The sequence below is a fragment of the Eucyclogobius newberryi genome, unplaced genomic scaffold (assembly GCF_026437365.1).
Source record: "Eucyclogobius newberryi isolate DKJ021-1_F unplaced genomic scaffold, fEucNew1.0.hap1 SCAF_69, whole genome shotgun sequence".
Taxonomy (NCBI): domain Eukaryota; kingdom Metazoa; phylum Chordata; class Actinopteri; order Gobiiformes; family Gobiidae; genus Eucyclogobius; species Eucyclogobius newberryi.
The window spans coordinates 425781-451002 of record NW_027316378.1 but is presented as its reverse complement, the minus strand read 5'-3'; the positions used below and the strand labels follow the sequence as shown (position 1 = coordinate 451002).

General features: G+C 46.8%; 2 protein-coding genes across 3 annotated transcripts; one reads left to right on the top strand and one right to left on the bottom strand.

The window, feature by feature from the left end:
• Positions 1-995: 995 nt before the first annotated feature.
• Positions 996-19998, bottom strand: noc3l (NOC3-like DNA replication regulator). Of its 2 annotated transcripts, none has more exons than XM_072434349.1 (21): positions 19902-19998; positions 18097-18301; positions 17605-17728; positions 16754-16908; positions 15955-16029; positions 14990-15093; positions 14205-14366; positions 13901-13994; positions 13208-13383; positions 12931-13059; positions 12608-12739; positions 12308-12388; positions 12121-12221; positions 11954-12026; positions 9259-9322; positions 8657-8728; positions 8140-8321; positions 5529-5657; positions 5096-5193; positions 4386-4476; positions 996-3150 (listed from the first exon to the last, which is right to left on the bottom strand). In XM_072434349.1, the coding sequence occupies exons 1-21, from the start codon at positions 19908-19910 to the stop codon at positions 2881-2883; spliced, it is 2526 nt and encodes an 841-aa protein (XP_072290450.1). In that variant the 5' UTR covers positions 19911-19998; the 3' UTR covers positions 996-2880. The 2 variants fall into 2 exon arrangements, with proteins under 2 accessions (XP_072290450.1, XP_072290451.1); XM_072434350.1 differs by having other exon boundaries at positions 14990-15090.
• Positions 19999-21020: 1022 nt separating this feature from the next.
• On the top strand, positions 21021-23333 carry LOC140348428 (uncharacterized). Its single transcript, XM_072434355.1, has 4 exons — positions 21021-21637; positions 22033-22134; positions 22464-22628; positions 22901-23333. The coding sequence occupies exons 1-4, from the start codon at positions 21584-21586 to the stop codon at positions 22928-22930; spliced, it is 351 nt and encodes a 116-aa protein (XP_072290456.1). The 5' UTR covers positions 21021-21583; the 3' UTR covers positions 22931-23333.
• The last annotated feature ends 1889 nt before the right edge of the window (positions 23334-25222 follow it).

Genomic DNA, 25222 nt, shown 5'->3' with positions numbered 1-25222 from the left:
TGGAGAGGATGTGGTTTTAGGAGGCAGACTGTTGGAGAGGATGTGGCAGCAGGAGGCAGACTGTTGGAGAGGATGTGGTTGCAGGAGGCAGACTGTTGGAGAGGATGTGGCGGCAGGAGGCAGACTGTTGGTGAGGATGTGGCGGCAGGAGGCAGACTGTTGGAGAGGATGTGGCGGCAGGAGGCAGACTGTTGGAGAGGATGTGGCGGCAGGAGGCAGACTGTTGGAGAGGATGTGGCGGCAGGAGGCAAACCACCGTCAGCAGCTCTCTCTGGAGCATCTTACAGTTGCAAAAAAGGCCGTTAGAATAAGCGTATGACACAAAATGCACCGACGATCAAGAACTGGACTGACATTGTAATGGACATATGTAAAGTGGAAAAAAATTAAATCTAGACTTTAGACAAATTTGACAGACTTCGGACAAAATGGGACTTTTTTTTTTTGTAGGGTTTTCAAGGCCATGATTTTATTTATTTGCTGATGTCTGCTGCCTTTATTTTGTGTCTGCTCTCTTTCTGGTCCTGTTTTTCTTTTATATATAATCAAAAATATAAACATTTCAATTTGTAAAAAAAAAAGAAAAAAGAAAGGCTTAGTTGTGCTGTCGGCAGTTTGTTTCCTCAAATTAATGCATTGATGCTCAATGGCCCTGACGCTGGAGTAATGTAGAGCGCACACAGAGGGGGCGTGTCTTATCGGTCAATAGTAGACCAGACACCAGCTGATGCACGGAAGTCGGAAATGACAGAATCCAATATGGCGGCCCGCTTCAGACACCGGGTCAGGGTAAGGAGTCTTCCTGTCATTAGGAGAAAAAAGTACCAAATTCAGATGTAAATTTGGAAGCTTGAAGTCCAGAGAGATCTTCCTTTTTTGATATACATTTTTAAAAATTGATTTAGAAAACAAACATACAAACACAAAACAGTACAGAGCAAATGATAAAATATGAATACAAATAGTCTGGTCAGTAGTCGGTCAACTTTATCCATTTCAAAACTATGTTAGGGTTTTCAAATTGTACGATACCTCATGAAAACACATTTCAAAATGTTGTACAGGTCCACACAAGGGTTAGGATTAAACCTAACCTTAACCCAAGGGTTGGAAGTAGAAAAGGAAAAATATGGACATTTCAAAGTCAATTGAAGTAAGTTTTCTTCCCTTCCTTTTTTCTCTGTCCCTTTCCATAATACATGTCTTGACCTTTAATTTGACCTGTGGCACTTCACCGCTGACTTTTTAATTTCAGTGAACCATACACTTTTCTCCCTCCCTTAATGCTTATGTTTTGCCCTTGCCTTAACCTTTGAGACAAAACAAACCCCAGTTATGTATGTGCCTCTCTTTCTAAAAACTCATCTGTGTATAATAACCATCATTTTCAACATTTTGTTTACCCAGAGTACATTTGGGTTCCATGACTCTGGTCAATCCCCCTCTAACCCATGGAACACAGTGAAAGACATCATAGTGGCTTTGAGAAACTTTCCTAAGGCTCTGCTCAGAAAGATAACCTTCAGCGGCATCCTGGGGTACGGTTAAGCGGGGTGAAAATATGCAGCCCTCCAAGTTCCACTATGGGTGTGGTGCTCCAGGGCATGGGGACCTTAAATGTAGCTGGAGTATTCAATGGGGGCTTTGCCCTGCCCCCGCAGTGATATACACTCCACACGTTTGATCAGGCACATTTCTCTTCTAAATTCACCCCTAACCCCCTTTTATGAGGATGCAACTGTTGGGTTAGGGTCCATAATTACCCGAGTTCACTTTTGAAATTCCTTCACCAGAGGTATTTTATCTTATATACCCAGGAAATGATAAAACAAGGGTTAGAATCCCTCCTGAATTCCATCCAGTGTTTACAGAGGAATGTGTAAAAATAGAAACAAATGATTTAGAATAAAAAGTATTTTTAATTTCAACTCTGACTTTTGGATGGTAGAAATGTGATTTGATAATGGGAAAATAAAATTGTATTTTCATTTTTATTCCGTCCTCCCCTTTTAAAAATGCCAAGGAAAATCCGTGAAACAAATTAAAAAAACTCTCGCCTAAGGATGAATGGGAAAGAGGGGGCCATTTTGTTCTGTGGAGAACCAAAAAATAAAATCACTTATGGAGAGAATTCTGTTGGAAAAGTGTCATGTTTCTTCATAACTCCAGGTCAAAGTGTTCATTACTCACAGGGAAATTCAGACTGTTGGAGAAACAGCGCCACCAGGAGGCAAACCACTATCACGTGTTCTGGGACTGTCCTGTTGCTCACAAGTTTTGGATTGAGCTCATTTACATTTTACAAACAATTTATAACAATTGTCATCCCACTGAATTTCAGAACCATGGACAGTTCCCTTTGGAGCAGGAGGATGACCATCATTGACTGGACTAACATTGTACTGGACATTCAAAAAATGAAAATAAATATCACATTCAGGCACAATTTGAAAATGAACAAATTTGACGGGCTGAGGGAAAAGTGGGACAATTGGGTTTACATGAGTTTCTTTGCTTTTTTATCTGTTCTCTCTCTGGTTCTGTTTTGTTTATTCATAGATTTATTTTTGTGATTGCTCTTTCAAATAAAAATAAACAGGGAAATGTTTGAGCAAAACTATTGTCAGACGGCGCATAAGCACTGACGAGCTCATCAGCATGATTCAGAATTTGTACTAACGCATGTCGAGAACATGAGCACATACCTTAGTTTTAGAGGTTATTGATGTCATTCTCAAACATTAACAGAGCAAACTACATATGCTTTTGTCCCACAGCGCCCCCTGGAGCCCGACAGCAGGGTTAGGGATCAATGTGCAGGAGATTTAGAGCTTTGCATCCAACTCAAAGCAGCTCAAACAGTTCAGAAACCAGTCTCTTTCAGGAGACGCAGGGTGAAGGCTCCGCCCCCTCGCAGGTTAGAGCCTCCCCCTCACAGGGTGAAGGCTCCGCCCCCTCGCAGGGTGAAGGCTCCGCCCCCTCGCAGGGTGAAGGCTCCGCCCCCTCGCAGGGTGAAGGCTCCGCCCCCTCGCAGGGTGAAGGCTCCGCCCCCTCGCAGGGTGAAGGCTCCGCCCCCTCACAGGTTAGAGCCTGATCGATGAGTTTCTGCAAGTCTTTGTCCAGAAAAGAATGTCCAACACCAAAGTGCTCCTGAATCAAAGACAAAAGGGTTGAATTATTCACTGTATTTTTACTGTGAAGAGAACACGTATGTACAAAGTAAAAATCACGCAGCCAGTTTTAGGATGTAGAATTTCATTAAGAGGATAGTTATTGGACTTGTTAGTGTAAAGTTAAACATGCCTAACAAGATAAGCTAACAGGTTCATATTGTGCCGGTAACTAGCTCTAAATATGATGCTAACAAGTTAAAAATTCGATGGCATCAATTTCGATATGTGACGCTAACAGGTTCAAATGTGAGGCTAACTACCGTACTTTCCGCACTATAAAGCGCACTTTAAAAGCCTTTCATTTTCTCAAAAACCGTCAGTGCGCTTTAAAATCCAGTGCACTTAATATATGGATAATTTCTGGTGGTGCTTCTGACCTGGAAGCGATTGTGTGGTACACGGTGTATAAAGAAGACTTGGGAGACTCACGTCTAGAAGCCCGTTTACGGTACCCCAGAAGTCCCAACAACATGTAAGCAAAGCATTCTGGGAACAGTAGTCCAGCGCTACACACGGCGCTCGCAGCGCCCTGTCAAAATGTAAACTACATTATACTCGGGCACAACGCAGACACCTAATTAAAGGACTTCGAATTACGGACCCCAAGATGGCTCCTGCCAAGAGACCATGGATCTGTTATATTATCACAAGAGACACGTTTAACCCTGACCCCAACAGTGGTCAGAGCTTTCACGGAGGCTGGAATTATCAGAAGGTTACCACGGCGACACTCTGATAATGACGAGATGGATCCGGGGATGAGGGATGTATGGGGCATCCAGCACAACACTGACACTGAAGATGAAGAATTGTGGACAAAGAATGAACTGAAAAAGTGAGAGTATCGTGTTGTGTTTTAGCGGCGTCAGTGCGTTTGACGTGTTCAAACTGAACCAGGCTGAAAACGCTCTTAAACGCGTTTAATAAAACTCAACTGACTGACTTATCCGTTTTGTTTCGCTTAATGTGCTTCATAGTCCGGCGCGCTTCATAGTCCGGCGCGCTTCATAGTCCGGCGCGCTTCATAGTCCGGCGCACCTCACAGTCCTTTTTGTGTGTAAAATATGGTAGTTCTAAATGCAACACCAAATCTATGCTTAACAAGGAAAAAGTGATGTTGGAACAGACTTGAAGCTACAAAGAATTAAGTGTTTATTTTGTTTTTCAAAGAGCCAATTTCCTCCTGGCTGCTGATTGGCTGAGCAGACTCACCCGTTTCTTCCTGGCTGCTGATTGGCTGGGCACTGGGGGGTTGAAGTTCATGTCTTTTATGCTGTAGTCTTCAAACAAGTCCTCAGGCGGCCTGCACAGTTAAATATGAATCCTTGTTTTAATTAAATACATTTATTTTACAATGTTAGGCTGTTGTAAAGTTAAAGTTATGAGTGAATAAAAATATGGTTAGCATATGATGTAGTTTTAAGACCATTATATAAAGCTGTGCGTCTCTGTATAATGCTATAGTATACTGGAATATACAGTGTATAATGCTCTAGTATACTTGGGTATACTGTGTGTAATGCTCTAGTATACTTGGGTATACAGTGTATAATGCTCTAGTATACTTGGGTATACAGTGTATAATACTCTAGTATACTTGGGTATACAGTGTATAGTATACTTGGGTATACAGTGTATAATGCTCTAGTATACTTGGGTATACAGTGTATAATGCTCTAGTATACTTGGGTATACAGTGTATAATGCTCTAGTATACTTGGGTATACTGTGTGTAATGCTCTAGTATACTTAGGTATACAGTGTATAATGCTCTAGTATACTTGGGTATACAGTGTATAATGCTCTAGTATGTGGGTTAGGGTTGAGTATTATGATACTCTAGCATGTGGGTTAGGGTTGAGTATTGTGATACTGTAGTATGTGGGTTAGGGTTGAGTATTGTGATGCTCTAGGAGCCTCACCTCCGGCTCAGGTCGGCGCTCAGAGCCTTGGAGCCTTCGGTTGGAGCGCCGTGGCTCAGGTGAGATGCCAGACTCCGAACAGTCGGGTGGAAATGTCTCTGAAACAAACCCAAAACTAGATTAGCTTTATTTAATATGGAACATTAATGAAGATGCAATAGTCCACGCCGAGGGGCAAAGACACAGAAGCTAAAGTGAACAGCTACAGAGCTAATGCTAATGAGTTAGAGCTCAAAACACAAGGTAAACCTACACTGGTCTTTATATATTATGTATATTCATCGACATGCACAGTCCACCACACTAACCCTTTTAAAAAAATATATTACTCAATTAATTGAAGAAAATAATCAATAGATTAATCGATTACTAAAATAATCTATGGCTGCAGCCCTAACCCTGAGGGAGGCGGAGCTCCCACAGCACATCTTACCTGTAGGGGGCGGAGCTCCCACAGCGTGGCGTTGTGGGCGTGGCAGTGCTCGGGTTCGTTGAGTTCTGGGAGGAAACAGCCGCTGCCCTGAACCTCAGTGTCGAGCAGAGCGTCGCAGCGCGGGAAAGTCTGATGGTTAAAAAGTAGTTATATTAACTCTTTATTTGTAAAAACCTATAAACTTTTTGTTTGTTCTTTGATTCTTTCAACATATCAAAGCTTTTCATGTGATTCTCTTTTACATCTGGTGAAAAACCTTTAGACCTTTTGTACTCCAGACCTTGAGTCTCAGCTCAGTTCTATTTGGTACAAAACCTTTGGTTATAAAACTTTACCAGTTTAAGATTGTAACGTCTGTGGCTAAGTTTGTATGTTCTGATCATGCAGACGACACTCAGCTGCATTTATCAATGAACCTGATCAGAGCTATCAAGGAGACAGACTTAGAGCTCGTGTGAAGGAGATAAAAACCTGGACACTTAATGATCTGCTTCTTAACCCTGAGCAAACCGAGGTCATTGTGCTGGAGGTCATTGTGCTGGAGGTCATTGTGCTGGAGGTCATTGTGCTGGAGGTCATTGTGCTGGAGGTCATCGTGCTGGAGGTCATCGTGCTGGAGGTCAATGTGCTGGAGGTCATTGTGCTGGTCCTAAACATGTACGAGACGCTCTATAGGGTTAGGGTTAATGCAGCAGCAAGATTACTAACAGGAACTAAAAGAAGAAGCACATCACGCCGGTGCTGGAGTCTCTTCACTGGCTCCTGTCCAGTTTAGAATCACATTTAAAATTCTACTCCTGACTTACAAAGCCATAAATGACATGGCCCCTCCCACCTCAAAGATGCTATAGAACCATCTCATCCAAACAGAGCTCTTCACTCTCAGAATGCCGGCCTTCTGGTGGTCCCAAGAGTCTCTAAAAGTACTGTAGGAGGTAGAGCGTTTAGCTACCAAGCGGTTTTGTTATGGAATCAAATCAAATCAATTTATTTTTGTAAGGCCCAAAATCACAACAACAGTTGCCTCTGAGGGCCACAGGGAGAAATGAATCAACAATGTCTGTGGTGGCGATGAAGTCAGACAATGTCTGTGGTGGCGAGGGACGATGTCCCAGGGTCCTCTGTCCTTAGACTCTCCTTCTCGGCCAGGAAAAACTACAAAAAAACCTCTTTGGGAAAAAAGCATAGAAACCTGGAGGAGTTCCAGTGAAGGAGAGATCCGACTCTCACAGACGGACAGACGGACACAAGGAGACTGGAGCTGGACCCACTCTTCAGGCAGAAGAGGGACCGTCTGCTCTGTCCATGTTAAAGAGGCTGACACAGTCTCTTCATTTAAGTCCAGGCTTAAAACGTTCCTCTTTGAAATGGCTTATGGTCAGACCAGTTAGGAACAGAAATATAAACCCACAGCTTCAGCTCCGCTGCCCTAGCAGCAACTGTGGGGAAGTATGGCAGCTTGAGCTCTGTCCTCCTCTTCTGACTTATTCTATCAAACAATATTTAATTTTTAATTCCACTTGCAAACTGTTCACCGCCTTCTTTGTCTTTGTCTCACTCCTGAGGACCTGTGGACCCAGATGTCCCTCTCCTGGTGAAGTGTCCCTGCCCCGTGTGGACGGTCCCTCATCTGCCTGAAGAGTGGCTCCAGCTCCAGTCTCCCTCACGTCTGTGAGAGTCAGATCTCTCCTTTACTTTGGAACTCCTCCAGGTTTCTACTTTTTCCCAAGGAGGTTTTTTTGTAGTTTTACCTGGACAAGAAGGAGGGTCTAAGGTCAGAGGATGCTGGGACATCGTCCCTCACCACCACAGACATTGCTTGATTAATTTTTCACTATCGCCCTCAGAGGCAATTGTGGTTTTGGGCATTACAAAAATAAATTTAATTGAATTGAATCAGCTCCTTCCATGATGTAAACTCAGATTTGAGCCAGCGATTCTTAACTTCCTCCGTCAGACTCAAGCGTCTGTCATCTGCAGTAAGACCTGTACAGGAACCCCCGGCATCACATGACTCTCAGTATAAGACCTGTACAGGAACCCCCGGCATCACATGACTCTCAGTATAAGACCTGTACAGAAACCCCCGGCATCACATGACTCAGTATAAGACCTGTACAGGGACCCCCCCCCGGCATCACATGACTCAGTATAAGACCTGTACAGGAACCCCCGGCATCACATGACTCAGTATAAGACCTGTTCAGGAACCCCCAGCATCACATGACTCTCAATAGGAGACCATTGAGCGCAACATTCTGGATCACACCAACAACGCTCTCATTTCGCTCTATGGAGGACCACACCTAAATATTTAAGTGTTTCCGCTTGCCAGTCAAATGGGTAAATCTTTCCAAAGGACAGAGGGGGGCGCCAGAGAGAGAATTTACATTTTTTGTACATTCAATTTGCATCAAGACATTGAAAGAATTTTTGGGGAATCTTCTGCTCTCCCCGCCCTCTCCTCCCTCTCCCCTCTCCCCGCCCTCTCCTCTCCCTGCCCTCTCCTCTCCTCCTCTCCCCCCTTCCCTCTCCCCGCCCTTCCCCTCCTCCTCTCCCCGCCCTTCCCTCTCCTCCTCCCCTCACACCCTCTCCTCCTCGCCCTTTGTACCTGCAGTAGTGTCCTGTTAGCAGCTAATATGGCGATGCTGGCGTTGGGAAGTGTGTGCAAACTGAGCGTGCTCAGACGCTTCAAGTATGACATCACTCTCTGGAGGGTCACGTGTTTCCGTCGCCGAGGGAACATGGCGTCCACACAGCGCAGAGCGATTAACACATCTTCATTAGTGGAGCCTAAGAAACAAAATGATTGGTTAGGGTCGTCGGGGGCGGGGACTCAATCCAGTAGAAGAATGATAAAAACATGAAGTGATAAAATGGAGAGGGTCAGTGTCAGTATTTCAGATCAACATGACGCTGTGGGTTCAAGTTTTATCCACCGCCGCACAATTCAATGTTTAATAGTTAAAGCTCCTATAGACATTTAAACTTGACACACACAGACACACGGGATGGCGCAGAGGGGATGGCGCAGAGGGGATGGGGGGATGGCGCAGGGGGGATGGCGCAGAGGGGATGGCGCAGAGGGGATGGCGCAGAGGGGATGGCGCAGAGGGGATGGCGCAGACCTGCGTGCAGCTGAAGCAGCACAGAGTACAGCTGAGAGTAGAACTTCAGAGGGTCGATGTTCAGAACGTCACCTGAAAAAGACAAGTATACAACAGCTTAAAGGAGACACTTTTAGGGCCTTTTTAACCATTTTAAAGCAGTGAATAAACCTGACAAGTTGAGTTTATTTCAATCTGCAGTTAAGCCTCGTGTTTGATCCTTGTTCAAGTATCTTGAACTTAATTTAGCAGAGTAGGTTGTGTTATGTCGTTATAACATTATGCAAATAAGGCATGGTTCAGGTTAGGCTAAACCTAACCAAAACCTCTGGATTTGAATCCGTACCTGAACCTGAACGTGGGTTTAGGTCTGCATCCTACGCTCAGATGTTTACTGGTTTTGGTTTCTTAAACGTGACACACACCGCTGCGTTGACATTTTGACAAGTGATTAAAAAAAAAAAAGCTCAGTTTGCTCTCGTGAACTTTGCTCTCCAAAAAGGTCACAGAAGTGAAATGTCCAGACAAAAGAACAAAAGGTCTTTTATTTAAAACCCATCTGGAAATTGTGAGAAGTGAGAGAAAAGAGGAAGGACAAAAGGGTCAGAGGAAGAGGCACTGACCTTGTCCTGATAAAATGGTGAAGACCGTCTGGATGCAGTGGAGACCCTCTCGATTTGACAGATCCTGAGAACAAAGAACATAACCCTTCATCCTCTGACTCTTCACCCTCTGCTCCCCCTCTGACCCGTCACCCTCTGCTCCCCCTCTGACCCTTCACCCTCTGCTCCCCCTCTGACCCTTCACCCTCTGCTCCCCCTCTGACCCTTCATCCTCTGCCCCCTCATCCTCTGCCCCCTCTGACCCTTCATCCTCTGCTCCCCCTCTGACCCATCCATCCATCCATCTTCTGCCGCTTTATCCGGGGCCGGGTCGCGGGGGCAGTAGTCTGTCCCTGACTTCCTTCTTCCCAGACACTTCCTCTAACTCCTCCGGGGGGATCCCGAGGCGTTCCCAGGCCAGCCGAGAGACATAGTCTCTCCAGCGTGTCCTGGGTCTTCCCCGGGGCCTCTTCCCGGTAGGACATGCCTGAAACACCTCTGAGGGAGGCGCCCAGGAGGCATCCGGAACAGATGCCCGAGCCACCTCAGCTGGAGGAGCAGCGGCTCTACTCCGAGCTCCCCCCGTGTGGCCGAGCTCCTCACCCTATCTCTAAGGGAGCGCCCAGCCACACGGCGGAGGAAACTCATTTCGACCGCTTGTATCCGCGATCTTGTTCTTTCGGTCACTACCCAAAGCTCATGACCATAGGTGAGGTCAGAACGTAGACCGACCGGTAAATCCAGAGCTTTGTCTTTGGACTCAGCTCCCTCTTTACCACTGCAGCCGCTGCACCGATCCAACTGTCGATCTCACGCTCCATCCTTCCCTCACTTGTGAACAAGACCCCGAGATACTTGAACTCCTCCACTTGGGGCAAGGACTCCCCACCCACCTGGAGAAGGCAAGCCACCTTTTTCCGGTCGAGAACCATGGCCTCGGATTTGGAGGTGCTGATTCTCATCCCAGCCGCTTCACACTCGGCTGCAAACCGTCCCAGTGCATGTTGCAGGTTCGGGTTTGATGGAGCCATCAGGACAACATCGTCTGCGAACAGCAGAGATGAGATCCTGTGGTCCCCAAACCGGACACCCTCTGACCCCTGACCACACCCTCCGACCCCTGACTGCGCCTAGAAATTCTGTCCATAAAAATTATGAACAGAACCGGTGACAAAGGGCAGCCCTGGCGGAGTCCAACATGCACTGGGAACAGGTCTGACTTACTGGCGGCAATGCGAACACAGCTCCTGCTCCGGTCATACAGGGACCGGACAGCCCTGAGCAAAGGGCCCCGGACCCCGTACTCCCGGAGCACCCCCCTCCAAAGGACACCCCGAGGGACACGGTCGAAAGCCTTCTCCAGATCCACAAAGCACATGTGGACTGGTTGGGCAAACTCCCATGAGCCCTCGAGCACCCGATGGAGGGTATAGAGCTGGTCCAGTGTTCCACGACCGGGACCAAAACCACTCTGCTCCTCCTGAATCCGAGGTTCGACTATCGGTCGGATTCTCCTCTCCAGTACCTTGGAATAGACTTTACCCGGGAGGCTGAGGAGTGTGATCCCTCTGTAGTTGGAACACACCCTCCGGTCCCCCTTCTTGAACAGAGGGACCACCACCCCGGTCTGCCAGTCCAGAGGCACGGTCCCCGACCGCCACGCGATGTTGCAGAGACGTGTCAACCAAGACAGTCCTACAACATCCAGATACTTTAGGTCCTCAGGGCGGATCTCATCCACCCCCGGAGCCCTGCCACCGAGGAGTTTGCGAACAACCTCAGTGACTTCAGCTTGGGTGATGGATGAGCCAGCCTCCGAGTCCCCGGTCTCTACTTCCTCTTCGGAAGATGTGACTGAGGGATTAAGGAGATCCTCAAAGTATTCCTTCCACCGTCCGACGACATCCCCAGTCGAGGTCAGCAGGCCTCCACCCGCACCGTAAACGGTGTTGGTGAGACACTGCTTCCCCCTCTGACCCTTCATCCTCTAACCCTTCACCCTATGCTCCCCCTCTGACCCTTCACCCTCTGCTCCCCCTCTGACCCTTCATCCTCTGCTCCCCCTCTGACCCTTCATCCTCTGCTCCCCCTCTGACCCTTCATCCTCTGACCCTTCACCCTATGCTCCCCCTCTGACCCGTCACCCTCTGCTCCCCCTCTGACCCTTCACCCTCTGCTCCCCCTCTGACCCTTCACCCTCTGCTCCCCCTCTGACCCTTCACCCTCTGCTCCCCCTCTGACCCTTCACCCTCTGCTCCCCCTGACCCTTCACCCTCTGCTCCCCCTCTGACCCTTCACCCTCTGCTCCCCCTCTGACCCTTCACCCTCTGCTCCCCCTCTGACCCTTCACCCTCTGCTCCCCCTCTGACCCTTCATCCTCTGCTCCCCCTCTGACCCTTCATCCTCTGCTCCCCCTCTGACCCTTCATCCTCTGCTCCCCCTCTGACCCTTCATCCTCTGCTCCCCTTCTGACCCTTCATCCTCTGCCCCCCTCTGACCCTTCATCCTCTGCTCCCCCTCTGACCCATCATCCTCTGCTCCCCCTCTGACCCTTCATCCTCTGCTCCCCCTCTGACCCTTCATCCTCTGCTCCCCCTCTGACCCTTCATCCTCTGCGCCCCCTCTGACCCTTCATCCTCTGCTCCCCCTCTGACCCTTCATCCTCTGCTCCCCCTCTGACCCTTCATCCTCTGGCCACCCCTGGGTAAATACTCACTCCTGATTGGATGAGCTGCTGCAGCACAGAGACAAGGTCATCGAAAAACTCCAGATTTATGAGATGAGCAAAACTGCGGAGAAAACAAAATAAAAGAGTCAGGTTTGTCATTGGACAGCAGAGTGGCTGACTGCAGCTGCACGGACCAATCGGACGGCAGAACTCACTGTGCCAAACCTTCCAAAACGATCGGGAGAAGAGCAGACTTCTGGGACTTTTTCAGAATCCGAAAGTAAATCACAAAGATCACGTTCAAGACCTCAGTGTGCTGCAAAACAGGGTCCGGGTTTAGTCCGGGATTAGTCCGGGTTTAGTCCGGGATTAGTCCGGGTTTAGTCCGGGTTTAGGTCTCACCAGTTTGAGTTTCTTCTCTTTGGACTCTGTGGCCTCGGCCTCGAGCAGCTCCTTCTGCAGTTTTTCCTCTGCCTTTTTCCACTGAAACAACAAACCAAAGCCTCATGAATTCTGCAGCCAAACTGTAAATGTGCCGTGTGTTATTAGATCAAACCCCAGACCTCTGCGCTTCACCTTCCTCCTCCTCCTCCTCGTCTCACCCTCCTCCTCCGCGTCTCACCCTCCTCCTCCGCGTCTCACCCTCCTCCTCCGCGTCTCACCCTCCTCCTCCGCGTCTCACCCTCCTCCTCCGCGTCTCACCTTCCTCTGCATCCGTGACAGGTTCTTCCTCTTGTCCTTGTTGTTCATGACTCTGTGTTTCGGGGCCGTTTGCTCGATGTCTCTCTTCATCTGCACCTCTTTGATCCTGAGCGACAACAGCGTCTGCAGCACCTGAAGGGTTAAACATGTAAATATGCGACTCAAGTTTCTAGAGAAGATTTATGAAGAAGTCCATTGTTGATATGAAATAGTTTATGTTTTGTGTTTAATAATTCCAATGTATTAGTTATAAAAAGTCTTTTGTACGTGTTCAGTCCATACAAACAGTAACGTTAGAGCCTCAGATGCCCTCCCGTGCTCACCTCTGGTCTCAGGTTGTAGTTGTGACTTTTGACAAGTCCTGAAATTACTCTGACAGCTGCTAACGAGGCTCCGCCCTCTTTGTCCTGAACGAAGAGCTCCCGAAATGATCCACACACCAGATCTGAGACCTGCAGACGACAGGGTTAGACTGGGTTCACACGCAGTCCCCGTCCCCGTGGCTCTCAGTCCCCGCGGCTCTCAGTCCCCGTCCCCGCGGCTCTCAGTCCCCGTCCCCGCGGCTCTCAGTCCCCGCGGCTCTCAGTCCCCGTCCAGTACCTCTTTGTCCTGATGGTTCATGAGCGGCACCAGGACCACGATAATGTTGTTATGGAAGTTGAAGTGCATCAGATTCAGGAGAAGTTCACAAAGACACTTCACTGAGACCAGAGCCAGACCTCGATACGAGTCCAAGGACACAGTCTGGACCCGCTTAGTCCGGCTGCCACGCCAGTCTGGTGGATCAGGAGAATAAATTAGAACATTTACAACTAAATTCTTCAAAAAAAATATTTTGAGAGGGTGTTGGGAGTGCTCTTCACACAAACAATGTCAGAGGCACATTTGGTGGCTGGAATTTATTGAAATAAACGCATTTGACCAAAAACGGGCATTGGACGTGACCAGTGCGGGCGTAGTGCGGGCGTTGGACGTGACCAGTGCGGGCGTTGGACGTGACCAGTGCGGGCGTTGGACGTGACCAGTGCGGGCGTTGGACGTGACCAGTGCGGGCGTTGGACGTGACCAGTGCGGGCGTTGGACGTGACCGGTGATGAATGTGGGTGAGGCGGTGATGAATGTGGGTGAGGCGGTGATGAATGTGGGTGAGGCGGTGATGAATGTGGGTGAGGCGGTGATGAATGTGGGTGAGGCGGTGATGAATGTGGGTGAGGCGGTGATGAATGTGGGTGAGGCGGTGATGAATGTGGGTGAGGCGGTGATGAATGTGGGTGTGGTTGTAATGGTTGTTACCTGAGATGATCTGCTCCAAATCCTCCAGGTAAAACTTGTACTGACTGAGAAGTCCTTCCTCAAACTCTCTGAGTGCCTGAGTCTCTTTCTTCACCTGAACGGCAGGAGCAAGAGACAGGTGAAGGACAGGAGCACAGAGACAGAGTGGACAGGTGCAGAGAGAGAGAGAGAGAGACAGAGTGGACAGGTGCAGAGAGAGAGAGTGGACAGGTCAAGAGAGTGGACAGGTCAAGAGAGTGGACAGGTCAAGAGAGTGGACAGGTGCAGCGAGTGGACAGGTGCAGAGAGTGGACAGGTGCAGTACCTTAGCGCTCCTCTCGGTGGTGCTCAAAGGTCTGATTTTAAAGCTTGGAGCGATGTCTTTAAAAACCTCAGTGAGTGAAACCATCACGAGCTTCTTCACTGTCACAGCGATTGACGTGTCGGCCTCAGAAAGCATCGCCCGGAGCTCTTTAAGACGCTTTATCTGTAAATATCATTCAAACATTATCAGTGAATATGCAGCGGTGTTTCCCTAACTTATTGAATAGGAAGGGCCCCGCCCACTTCACCGTAATCCTCATCCAGACTTGAAGATGACGCGAGGACTATAGTAATGGTATCTAGAAAATCTAATATTATTATCATTATAAATCAAATCAAGAATAAACTTCATTAATATAACTAATCTCTACCTAGAACTAGAACCCTAACACTAAAATAATTGCAGCTTTAATGCAGACAGAGTTAAAGGAATAAAAGAGGATTTTTGGCGAGAATGTCATTTCCTCGAGGCGTGGACAGCTGAGTAGTTCTCCCACATGTCAATCATCCCTTGCGTCCTACTGCACACCTGCAGCCTCGTTCCCATTGGTTGCTGCGCTGCGTCTGCAGCAAAATAGTTGAGCCATGTTCAACTTTTCTGCGTCGGACCCTTTGGACGCTTTGGACCATTTGGACACGAGTCCAAAAGGGTCCGACGCGCAAACGCCCCCGCCACACCCTAAGCTCAAAACGCAGGATGCCCAAGACACACGTTCACATAGCGGCGTGAATGATGCTTAAGGGTGCCAGGTGCGGCGCCAGGTACGACGCCAGGTGCAGACTCACGCTGTTGTGAGGGTCTGCGATCACGGCTGAGGCCAGTACCGCCATCTGCTGTTTCCTCTGAGTAAGACGCATCTCTCTTTCCTCCGGGCTAAGCTCTGCCTCTGCTGGACAGAAGAGAGTATTACAAAAGAATAAACAAGACTGAAGCATCATCAGCTCTGCCTCTGGTGGCGCAAATGCAGTATTACAACCCTGACCCTGATCACACACATTTCCCCATGTGTGGACAAATAAACGCATATCTTATCTTAAAAGGAATAAGAGGATTTTTGGCACCAAATCTGAGTCATTTCCTCTTGGCGTGGACCGCTGAGTAGTTCTCCCACATGTCTATCATTCCCTGCTTGCTACTGCTCACCTGCAGCCTCGTTCCCAGCATAGCAGCACGTTTCCATGGCTGCGCATGCGTGGTTGATATGCTGCTGTGTGTTTAGCAAAGCGAGCAGCGAGTTCAGTGTACAGTACAATGATGGCCAAGGGACGACAGCCCACCGGCTGAAGGCGGCTCTGCCCACCGGCTGAAGGCGGCTCTGCCCACCGGCTGAAGGCGGCTCTGCCCACCGGCTGAAGGCGGCTCTGCCCACCGGCTGAAGGCGGCTCTGCCCACTGGCTGAAGGCGGCTCTTGAAGGCGGCTGTGCCCACCGGCTGAAGGCGGCTCTTGAAGGCGGCTGTGCCCACCGGCTGAAGGCGGCTCTTGAAGGCGGCTGTGCCCACCGGCTGAAGGCGGCTCTTGAAGGCGGCTGTGCCCACCGGCTGAAGGCGGCTGTGCCCACCGGCTGAAGGCGGCTGTGCCATGGGGTTTAGTGGCACTTGAAAGTCTGATATCACTTTTCGACTCTGCTACAAACAAATTTGATGGACAGAATCTCAGGTTTGTCCAAAGTCTGGTTACTATGGAAACTTCGTGTGAGCAAAAGCATCTCGGCCTGAGCGAAACCGGACAAAACCATCCCCTCAGTCTTACCGCATTGGTCAGCAACTTCTTGTTCCGGCTTTGGCTCCTCCTCTTCAGGCTCCTCCTCTTCCTGTCGCTTTATCACTGTGACACAGAGTTAATACTGATCAACATGGTTTATTAGGGCTGAACCTGAATATTTCAGTTTGAACCTTAAACATTGATGGTTCCAGCGTTTCTGAAGAAGATTCAGTCATTTCAACTCGTCACTGATTTGTTCAAGTCAAAGTCTGTGGTTTGGAGCCAAGTGAGGACACTTTTTGTGTTGAATGGAAATGATCACTTTATCTTCAGGGAATTGAAATTGAACGGCTAATGATTCCATTGTGTTTATTTGTGCCTGGCCCTGTGCCTGAATCATTTCAATCTTTTTAGAGTTTCCCAATAACAATAATAAGTCAACATGTGGGATCACTCCTCTTGTTTACCTCTCTCCACAGACTGTGGGATCACTCCTCTTGTTTACCTCTCTCCACAGACTGTGGGATCACTCCTCTTGTTTACCTCTCTCCACAGACTGTGGGATCACTCCTCTTGTTTACCTCTCTCCACAGACTGTGGGATCACTCCTCTTGTTTACCTCTCTCCACAGACTGTGGGATCACTCTTCTTGTTTACCTCTCTCCACAGACTGTGGGATCACTCTTCTTGTTTACCTCTCTCCACAGACTGTGGGATCACTCTTCTTGTTTACCTCTCTCCACAGACTGTGGGATCACTCTTCTTGTTTACCTCTCTCCACAGACTGTGGGATCACTCCTCTTGTTTACCTCTCTCCACAGACTCTGGGATCACTCTTCTTGTTTACCTCTCTCCACAGACTGTGGGATCACTCCTCTCTTGTCTTTGATTGGCAGAAGGTGAATCACTTCTTTCTCTTCATTTTTGGCCATTTTTCGTGGGACTTTTTCCAGATTTCGCAGAAGCTGGGACTTTCTCTTTTTGGTGCTGTGAACCGGAGCGCTACAGGAAGCAGAAAATAACAGGTGAACAACAGAGAAACATATGAACTACACATATTGTGCACAACTTGAACTTTAGTTTACTCGTTTGAAGAAAAAAAAATAAGTTTCCCTTTTCTGAGAGTCCATAAAAATGACAGAGGCAATTTTGCAGGACAATAAAAATGGATTTTGGACAAAATTATTTATTGCATCTACAAAATAGGGACGCTAAACTATAGAAAATATTTTAATTGTAATTACAATTACAATTCATTAGTATGCTCCATCACTGAATAAGAACGGCTTTATCTACACCCTTCTGCTCCATCACTGAAGTGGAAAACCAGATGTGAAAGATCCTTCCATATTGGCACAGAATGTGGAAAAACTCATTAGACGGTCGCGGGTCGGCCGTGGGACAGGTGGGACGTCGCGGCCGTGGGACGTCGCGGGACGGGTGGGGCGGTCGCGGGTCGGCCGTGGGACGGTCGCGGGTCGGCCGTGGGACGGCAGTGGGACGGTCGCGGGTCGGCAGTGGGACGGTCGCGGGTCGGCAGTGGGACGGTCGCGGGTCGGCCGCGGGTCGGTCGCGGGTCGGCCGCGGGTCGGCTGTGGGACGGCCGCGGGTCGGCTGTGGGACGGTCGCGGGTCGGCTGTGGGACGGTCGCGGGTCGGCGGTGGGACGGTCGCGGGTCATTTGTGGGTCGGTCGTCACCTGGAAGTCAGGTCTCTGGTGATGAAGGAGGCTTTTTGGGCCATGGCCTTCATCTGCAGAAGATCCTCCTCCTCCAGCATGTCTGAGGGAAGCTCCTCCAGGAACTGCTCCTGCTCCTCCTCATCTGAAACAGAAGAGCGCCACCTACAGTAACTACATCCAGTCACGTGTACGCCAGGCAGTTTAAAAGTCTGACCTGGAAATATTAATCATGCTTTTATTTCATCTGGGCTTGATTATAGTTTTTAGCCAAAACAATAATACAAAAATATTTTGTATGTGTTTTGGGGTCTGTTAAGTCCCCACAAACATTACCATAAGAGAAATACAACAGGATTTGTATATAAGGCTATACACTGTAAAATACACAAGAAATCAGGAGAAGAGCGCCCCCTAGAATCCCTACAGGCAAAATGCTGCTCCTCATTGCAATGGAAGAGCGCCCCCTCTAGGAGAACACCTTTCATAGTCAGAGCCATGTTTGAGTCGTACCTGGGCGTTTGGCAAAGACGTGCAGTTCCTGGGGTTTGCTGTTGGTGGCGCTCTTCAGGGCCTTCCTCAGGCGCTTCTGTTCTTTCCGCTGTTTCTTTTCAGTATTTTGTTTCTTAAATGTTCTGTTTTTGAGTTTGTTTTCGAGCTTCACTCCCGACGTCTTCAGCAGCTTCCGGAACGACGGACGACGCTTCTTTGAGCGAGGCTGAAACAGTATAAACGTTTCTATTATCCATCTAAACCATTTTTAAAAAGCATTAGACTTGTGCAAAAGTTTTCTCTTTTAACAATTTTCTAAAAGAATCATAGTTTTAACATGATTTATTCTGATTAAACATCGTGGGGTTGTTTTGAAATACAAATGTGAACACTATAAAGGGCACTTTTATCCTCCTTAAAAAAGCACAAACCACCTCAGACCAAATCTGTTTCTTTTTAATATTACACCCTTTTCTTATGGTGGTACATCAGAGGTCGAGTGCTGCCCGGTGGTGGAGTGGTTAAGGCACAGCACATATGCCAGGCTCCATGTGCAGCCGGCCGCACTGTTGTGGGTTCGATTTCCGACTCTACAATGTGCTGCATGTCCTCCCTTTTCTCAGCCCCCATTTCACACTAGGTTCTATCAAAGCTTCTCATGTTCATAATGTGTGGCATTAGAATTCTACAAATTCAGAGTGAAAATAAAAAATATTTCCAAACAAAAGAGTGGGACAGGGGCTTTACAAGATCTATCTAGAATCAACCTAAATATGATTAAGCAGGGCTCTAGACATTTCTGTTTTTGTGTGCGAGTCAGTCGCATCTGTGCCAATAAAAAAAATGTAGAGATGTTTTGTAGAAATGTGACAAAGCCCGATGACACCAACTGAATTTACTCCAGGACAAATGAGGGATGTCAGTCTTCTTTCTAAGAATTTGGGGCAAAAAAAACATTGGATCTGGTTCAGGACCTTGAAAACAAAGCCAGAAAATTGGCAGACAACCGAAATCATCGGATCAATCTTCGATGTAGAATATACGAAGAGCCTACAGATCAAACCACCAGTAAAAGAACACAGAGCGGAGAAGATCTGGAGACAAAACTCAACACAGGTGCTCTTCCTCCTGAAGAAGATCTCAAGAGGGCACAAGAAGCAAATCATAGAAGAGTAAGGAAGGACAAATCAAGACGTTTAACATCCTCTTGAATAAGAAGGACCAGCAAGACAGGAGGACAGGGACCAGCACGACAGGAGGACAGGGACCAGCACGACAGGAACCAGCACGACAGGAGGACAGGGACCAGCACGACAGGAGGACAGGGACCAGCACGACAGGAGGACAGGGACCAGCACGACAGGAGGACAGGGACCAGCACGACAGCAGGACAGTGCACGACAGGACAGGGACCAGCACGACAGGGACAGACCCAGGTGAGACCAACAATGAACTGGATCAAGAACCTTTCAGACCTTGTCCTGTCTCAAACCACATCCTGCAGAGGACTAGATCACAGCCATTAGGACCAACAAGGTTGTTAAGTCACATGTTTATGTCATGTGGAACACAATAATATGTCACTTCCTCATAATCTATAAACTGGTACAAATAACCTTCAAACCGCCGCAAATAAGAACTATTTAAATAAGTTAAACTGGAAAAGAACTGCATCAAGACAATACAAGCTGTACTGCATCAAATAAAGACTTGAGCACGATCCTCACGTCTCTAAACTTCAACACCGCACACTGAGCTCATTTTAGCACCTTTAAAGTACAAACCCTCCGTGAATGAAGTCGTGACCGTGTTTAAAAGTGACTTACTGGACCCATGTTTGCACTGAGCGTGGAAAGTCTCAGAAACCAGAGCAAAAACCCGGTGAAAAGTTGGAGAAAGGCGTGAAAACAGAAGCAGCGGAACCACGAGGATCTTCTATCTTTGAACCCGGAAACAGTTTACAGACAGCGACCCCAGCGGCGGGATGGAAGTACTGAACACAACAGTTTACAGACAGTGACCCCAGCGGCGGGACGGAAGTACTGCACACAACAGTTTATTCAGAGGAAAAGCGAAATTATATTTAATAAACAAACAAATGGACACATTTGAACTAAACACTTTCAATAATCAACTGGAATTTAAATTTAATAGCAGATACAATAAAAAGGGTAATAATAATAACAACCAATATTCACATAAACAATCCATAGAAGACATATTACCTTATCAGAGCAAATTTTTCATTTCATGCAATTAAATTGTACTTAGCTGTATTGCTAATGGAACTATTTTAACGAAACAATGTTCATTAATAACGAGTCAAAGTGCGGTTTTGATTTTTGGGCTTTACAATTGTGATTATGGATCATTTCACATTTCATTTGTCTGGATGATCGACGACAGTAAAGGGTTAGGATTAAACTCCACCTACACAGGTCTTATCCATGGATCTATCCCAAATCCAAAGCATGGATGTATTCAAATGGCCAATGATAGAATCAATATACTTCTACATTTCCAGGTTGTGTTTCTCTTTATATTCTGATCCAATGACAGTTTTACATTAAACAGTGACATGTTTTTGTTCAATACTTTTGCAATTAGATCAACTCATGTTTTTAATGATAATGTAACCAGTTTACTCATTAATGTTTGTCCCTCTAATTGACATAATTAAATTGATCTACTGTGGTAACCCTAAACACATACTAAACCAGTGCAAAGTCCCGTAATAAGCTTCAGTTATCGCTGTTTATGGCTTTAGTTCAGTCACTCATTTCTGAACACAAATTATAACGTGAAAATCATTAACCTTGTTAAAACTCAGCTGGTGTAATGAACAGAACTGCACCCAAAGGAAACAGTCAATTGATTACAGTTAATTTAGAGTACTTTTTTCGAAAACATTTCAGAGATTGTTGCTCGATTGTAAAATGTGGCATTTAATCTACAATATAAAACACGGATCTCCTGTTTAAAGGTTCTTCTTTAGACTCTTTTCCCGCAGTGACACAACCTCAACAGGGGCACAGTTTCCTGCATAACACCAGAGCCTATCTCCGCTCTCACGCTGCACCGGAGTCACTTTGTGCGGCCGCAGGAGACTCGCTGCTGCGCTTTCCTCACACTTTCCTCACAATTTCCTCACACTTTTCTCACACTTTCCTCACACTTTCCTCCAGGCCGAACTGGGTCCATTCTCCAGCCGTTTTCAGTGACATTTCTCTGCGGGGATCTGAGACTCATTCATCGGCACTTTACCCACTTCTTACGCAGCGTTGAGCGGGCACAGGATCCACGAGCCTCCGCTAGCTTTACCCGCAGAACTTCTGAGCTCTGAAGGAACTTTGACGACTTCAAATGGACAAGATATTTCAATTGTAAAAACATTCACTGAGCATAGCGGTGTTCAGCCGTGAGCGTAGCCGAGCAGGAGGCGCTGCGGGCGGACACAGAGCACCGCGAGGCCCCGCTGTAGCTCCGTTAGCTGTTAGCATTAGTGGAGATGCAGTGTGTGAGGAAACGAACCCTGGACCTGGAGCCGTGGGACCGAAAAACGGTTAGTCCTGGTTTAGTCCTTGTCTTGACCTGGTTTAGTCCTGGTCTTGACCTGATCTTGACCTGGTTTAGACCTTGCCTTGACCTGGTTTAGTCCCCGTCTTGACCTGGTCTTGACCTCGTCTTGACCTGGTTTAGTCCTGGTTTAGTGTACTGGTCTTGACCTGGTTTAGTCCTGGTTTAGTGTACTGGTCTTGACCTGGTTTAGTCCTGGTTTAGTGTACTGGTCTTGACCTGGTTTAGACCTGGTCTCGACCTGGTTTAGTCCTGGTTTAGTGTACTGGTTTACTGTAAAACTGTTTCCCTCTGTGTTTGTAATAAATGCACAGCAATATATTTAAAAAAAATCTGAGTTTGAATTTGCCTCTTTTTTGTTTCTTTTTCCATGTGTCTCAGAAGCGCGTGTGTTTGGGGGCGGAGCTTGTGACTGAGTGTCCAATGGAAATATGCGACAGTTCAAATCTGACCAGTGAGGTGCAGCCTGATCCGCACGTGCAGGTGACAATTTACCACATGAAATGAAACTACTACAGCCCAAATATCAATAGTTTAAAGATCAGCATTTGTTTGTGCTCTTCATCACTGATGAGTACCAGGGCTGATTTATTACATATATTCTACATATGTTATAAATGCTGTTATATATGAACCTTGAAAAGGGATTTTACTCCTTTTTACCCCCAATGTAATTTTGTGTTTTTCCCCCAACACAATCGTACTTTAAAAGTGTTAAAAGGTCTTGAATTTGACTAACTCTGGAGCTGATTCACTCTTGATTTTTTGAGTTTTAAATGGTTCTACTTTAAGTTCAACTGTTTCTGTTGCAGCTCAAACCTGGTCTTGGTCCTGGTCCTGGTCCTGGTCCTGGTCCTGGTCCTGGTCCTGGTCCTGGCCCTGGCCCTGGCCCTGGCCCTGGCCCTGGCCCTGGCCCTGGCCCTGGCCCTGGCCCTGGCCCTGGTCTGGTCTGTCAGCGCTGCCTCAGAGGAGAACCTGTAAGCACTTATTTTAAACAGATTCATATTAAAGGTGCACTGTGTAACTTTCTGACACCTGCTTGTCTCCTGAATGTGAATGTTTCGCACTATGGTATTAGCTTTAATTTGTGACAATATCATGGCCTAAAGATCCACTGTGGAACATTTTAGGCAAAGCAATAAAATCTCCATGGAGACCACCAGAAAAGTTTCACCGTACAGCTTTAATTTAACAAACATTTGAACATTTGGTTGTTTACATTTTGTCTCGTGTTGTTTTTCTGTTTCAGGGACACATCAACCACATCCTGGGCCTTTAGCCAATCACGGGACAGCTCTGAGGGAACAGCCAATCACGGGACAGCTCTGAGGGAACAGCCAGTCGGACGACAGCTCTGAGGGAACAGCCAATCAGACGACAGCTCTGAGGGAACAGCCAGTCGGACGAATGCTCTCCAGAAGTGATCAAAGGGAGGAGGTGATTAGAGGCATGTTTTGTCCCTCGACCAATCACATGCACGTGTCTGTCAAAAGGTGTTCTCTGAGTGGCTGTCGCCTCGGCGATGCCGCTCTCGCCGTTGCTCTCTCAATCGTAGGATTGTAACTTTATCAGTATTATACGTTTATAATCAAATAGATTTTTACTACAATCATCCTGTTTTTATGATGTTAGAGTTTGCACTAACGACACCAAAGTCTTGTTGTGTTGCTTATACATCAAATTATAAATGAAATTTCCCCATGTGTGGACAATAAAGGATTATCTTATCTTATACCGCCCCCGACTGGAGTCGTACGTCTTCTGCAGTTGTTTGTACGTCTTCTGCAGTTGTACATACGTCTTCTGCAGTTGTACATACGTCTCTGCAGTTGTTTGTACGTCTTCTGCAGTTGTTTGTACGTCTTCTGCAGTTGTTCGTACGTCTTCTGCATCTTCTGCAGTTGTTCGTACGTCTTCTGCAGTTGTTCGTACGTCTTCTGCAGTTGTTCGTACGTCTTCTGCAGTTGTTCGTACGTCTTCTGCAGTTGTTCGTACGTCTTCTGCAGTTGTTCGTACGTCTTCTGCAGTTGTTCGTACGTCTTCTGCAGTTGTTCGTACGTCTTCAAAGTATGTGTTTTACGCTATACCTTTAAAAAGGGAGAAAAAAGTGAACCTTAAACTTCTTTATGCAAATCAGGAGTGACATCATCAACGCTTCAGCCAATCATAGAGCAGCATTCAGATACACTTTTGTTTAAATGTATACGAAAATAAAAAACGTCCAATCACAGCCCTTCTTCCACTAAGCTGATGCCTGATTGGCTCATGGGCTCTGATGTCATTCCTTAGATTTTTTTTATCATTTTAGAAAAAAAAGTTGAATGTAAAAATGAATTGTAGATATTTTAAATATAATATTTTTGAATGTTTTTTACCATTTCATTCTAATTTTTATGGATTTAAACTGAATTATTCAAGGACAGAGGAAACGAGGGAGTTAAAGGTCAGATGCACCCAAACCAGGGCCTGGGGGCCGGATGCGGCCCTCACAAACCAGGGCCTGGGGGCCAGATGCGGCCCTCCTTCTGTTGACTCAAAGATTGTGTTCACATAATGATTATTAAGTAATCACATAAATACATATAAAATATGAGGTCTGTTTGGACCGGTTTTAGATTAGGGCCACACCCAAATGTCTATAAATCTAGTCATTATTGTCTTGATAAATCAATTAGTTATTTCCCCCAGAAGAGTTCTGAGAATATTAGATTTTTAATGAAACGTGTTTAGAGACAAAATAGGTTTTTAATCCAAAACTCTAATTAGACACATTGTTGTGTGGTTCTGATGTAATTCCTGCTCAGGGTCATTTAGACTCTTCACAGTTTTAGAATCTGATTCGTTTCTCTCACAAATGTTCAATTACTATATTATTATTATTATGAATTAGTTACAGTTAATTGATTCACGTTTCAATTTTAGTTTAGGCTTTTTCAGATCCTGGTTCTTTCCTGGTGTCTGTAGCTGTTGCGTCGAGCGACCACCAGAGGGAGTCAGTGTACAGCAGCAGACGCCTTGCAGTGTGTGGCCAGAACCAGCAGAGGGCGCTGACTCCTCACTTATAACCTGAGGGAAGTATAACAAAAGAACACGTTTGACCAAAGAAAAGCTCATGCGCTAATATTTGTGTCATTTATCTTTGATACAACCGATATTCACCGGGTTAGAACATTTCAATAAACTGAATTATCAAAATATGAATTTCCCTCCAGCGTTAGATTATATATTATATATTATTCCTCCTCACACAGATCTTCAGTGTGTCATTGTTCCTCACACAGATCTTCAGTGTGTCATTGTTCCTCACACAGATCTTCAGTGTGTCATTGTTCCTCACACAGATCTTCAGTGTGTCATTGTTCCTCACATAGATCTTCAGTGTGTCATTGTTCCTCACATAGATCTTCAGTGTGTCATTGTTCCTCACACAGATCTTCAGTGTCATTGTTCCTCACACAGATCTTCAGTGTCATTGTTCCTCACACGGATCTTCAGTGTGTCATTGTTCCTCACACAGATCTTCAGTGTGTCATTGTTCCTTACACAGATCTCCAGTGTGTCATTGTTCCTC

Excerpts from the sequence above, each read along its gene's own strand:
- noc3l (XM_072434349.1), bottom strand. Across the intron at positions 17,729-18,096 it reads CGTCTTTGCCAAACGCCCAG|ATGAGGAGGAGCAGGAGCAG; the intron begins GTACGACTCAAA and ends CTTCTGTTTCAG. Across the intron at positions 14,367-14,989 it reads TCGCAGACCCTCACAACAGC|ATAAAGCGTCTTAAAGAGCT; the intron begins GTGAGTCTGCAC and ends TGATATTTACAG.
- LOC140348428 (XM_072434355.1), top strand. The coding sequence starts at position 21,584 with ATGCAGTGTGTGAGGAAACGAACCCTGGACCTGGAGCCGTGGGACCGA. Across the intron at positions 22,135-22,463 it reads AGCCTGATCCGCACGTGCAG|CTCAAACCTGGTCTTGGTCC; the intron begins GTGACAATTTAC and ends TTTCTGTTGCAG. Across the intron at positions 22,629-22,900 it reads GCTGCCTCAGAGGAGAACCT|GGACACATCAACCACATCCT; the intron begins GTAAGCACTTAT and ends TTTCTGTTTCAG.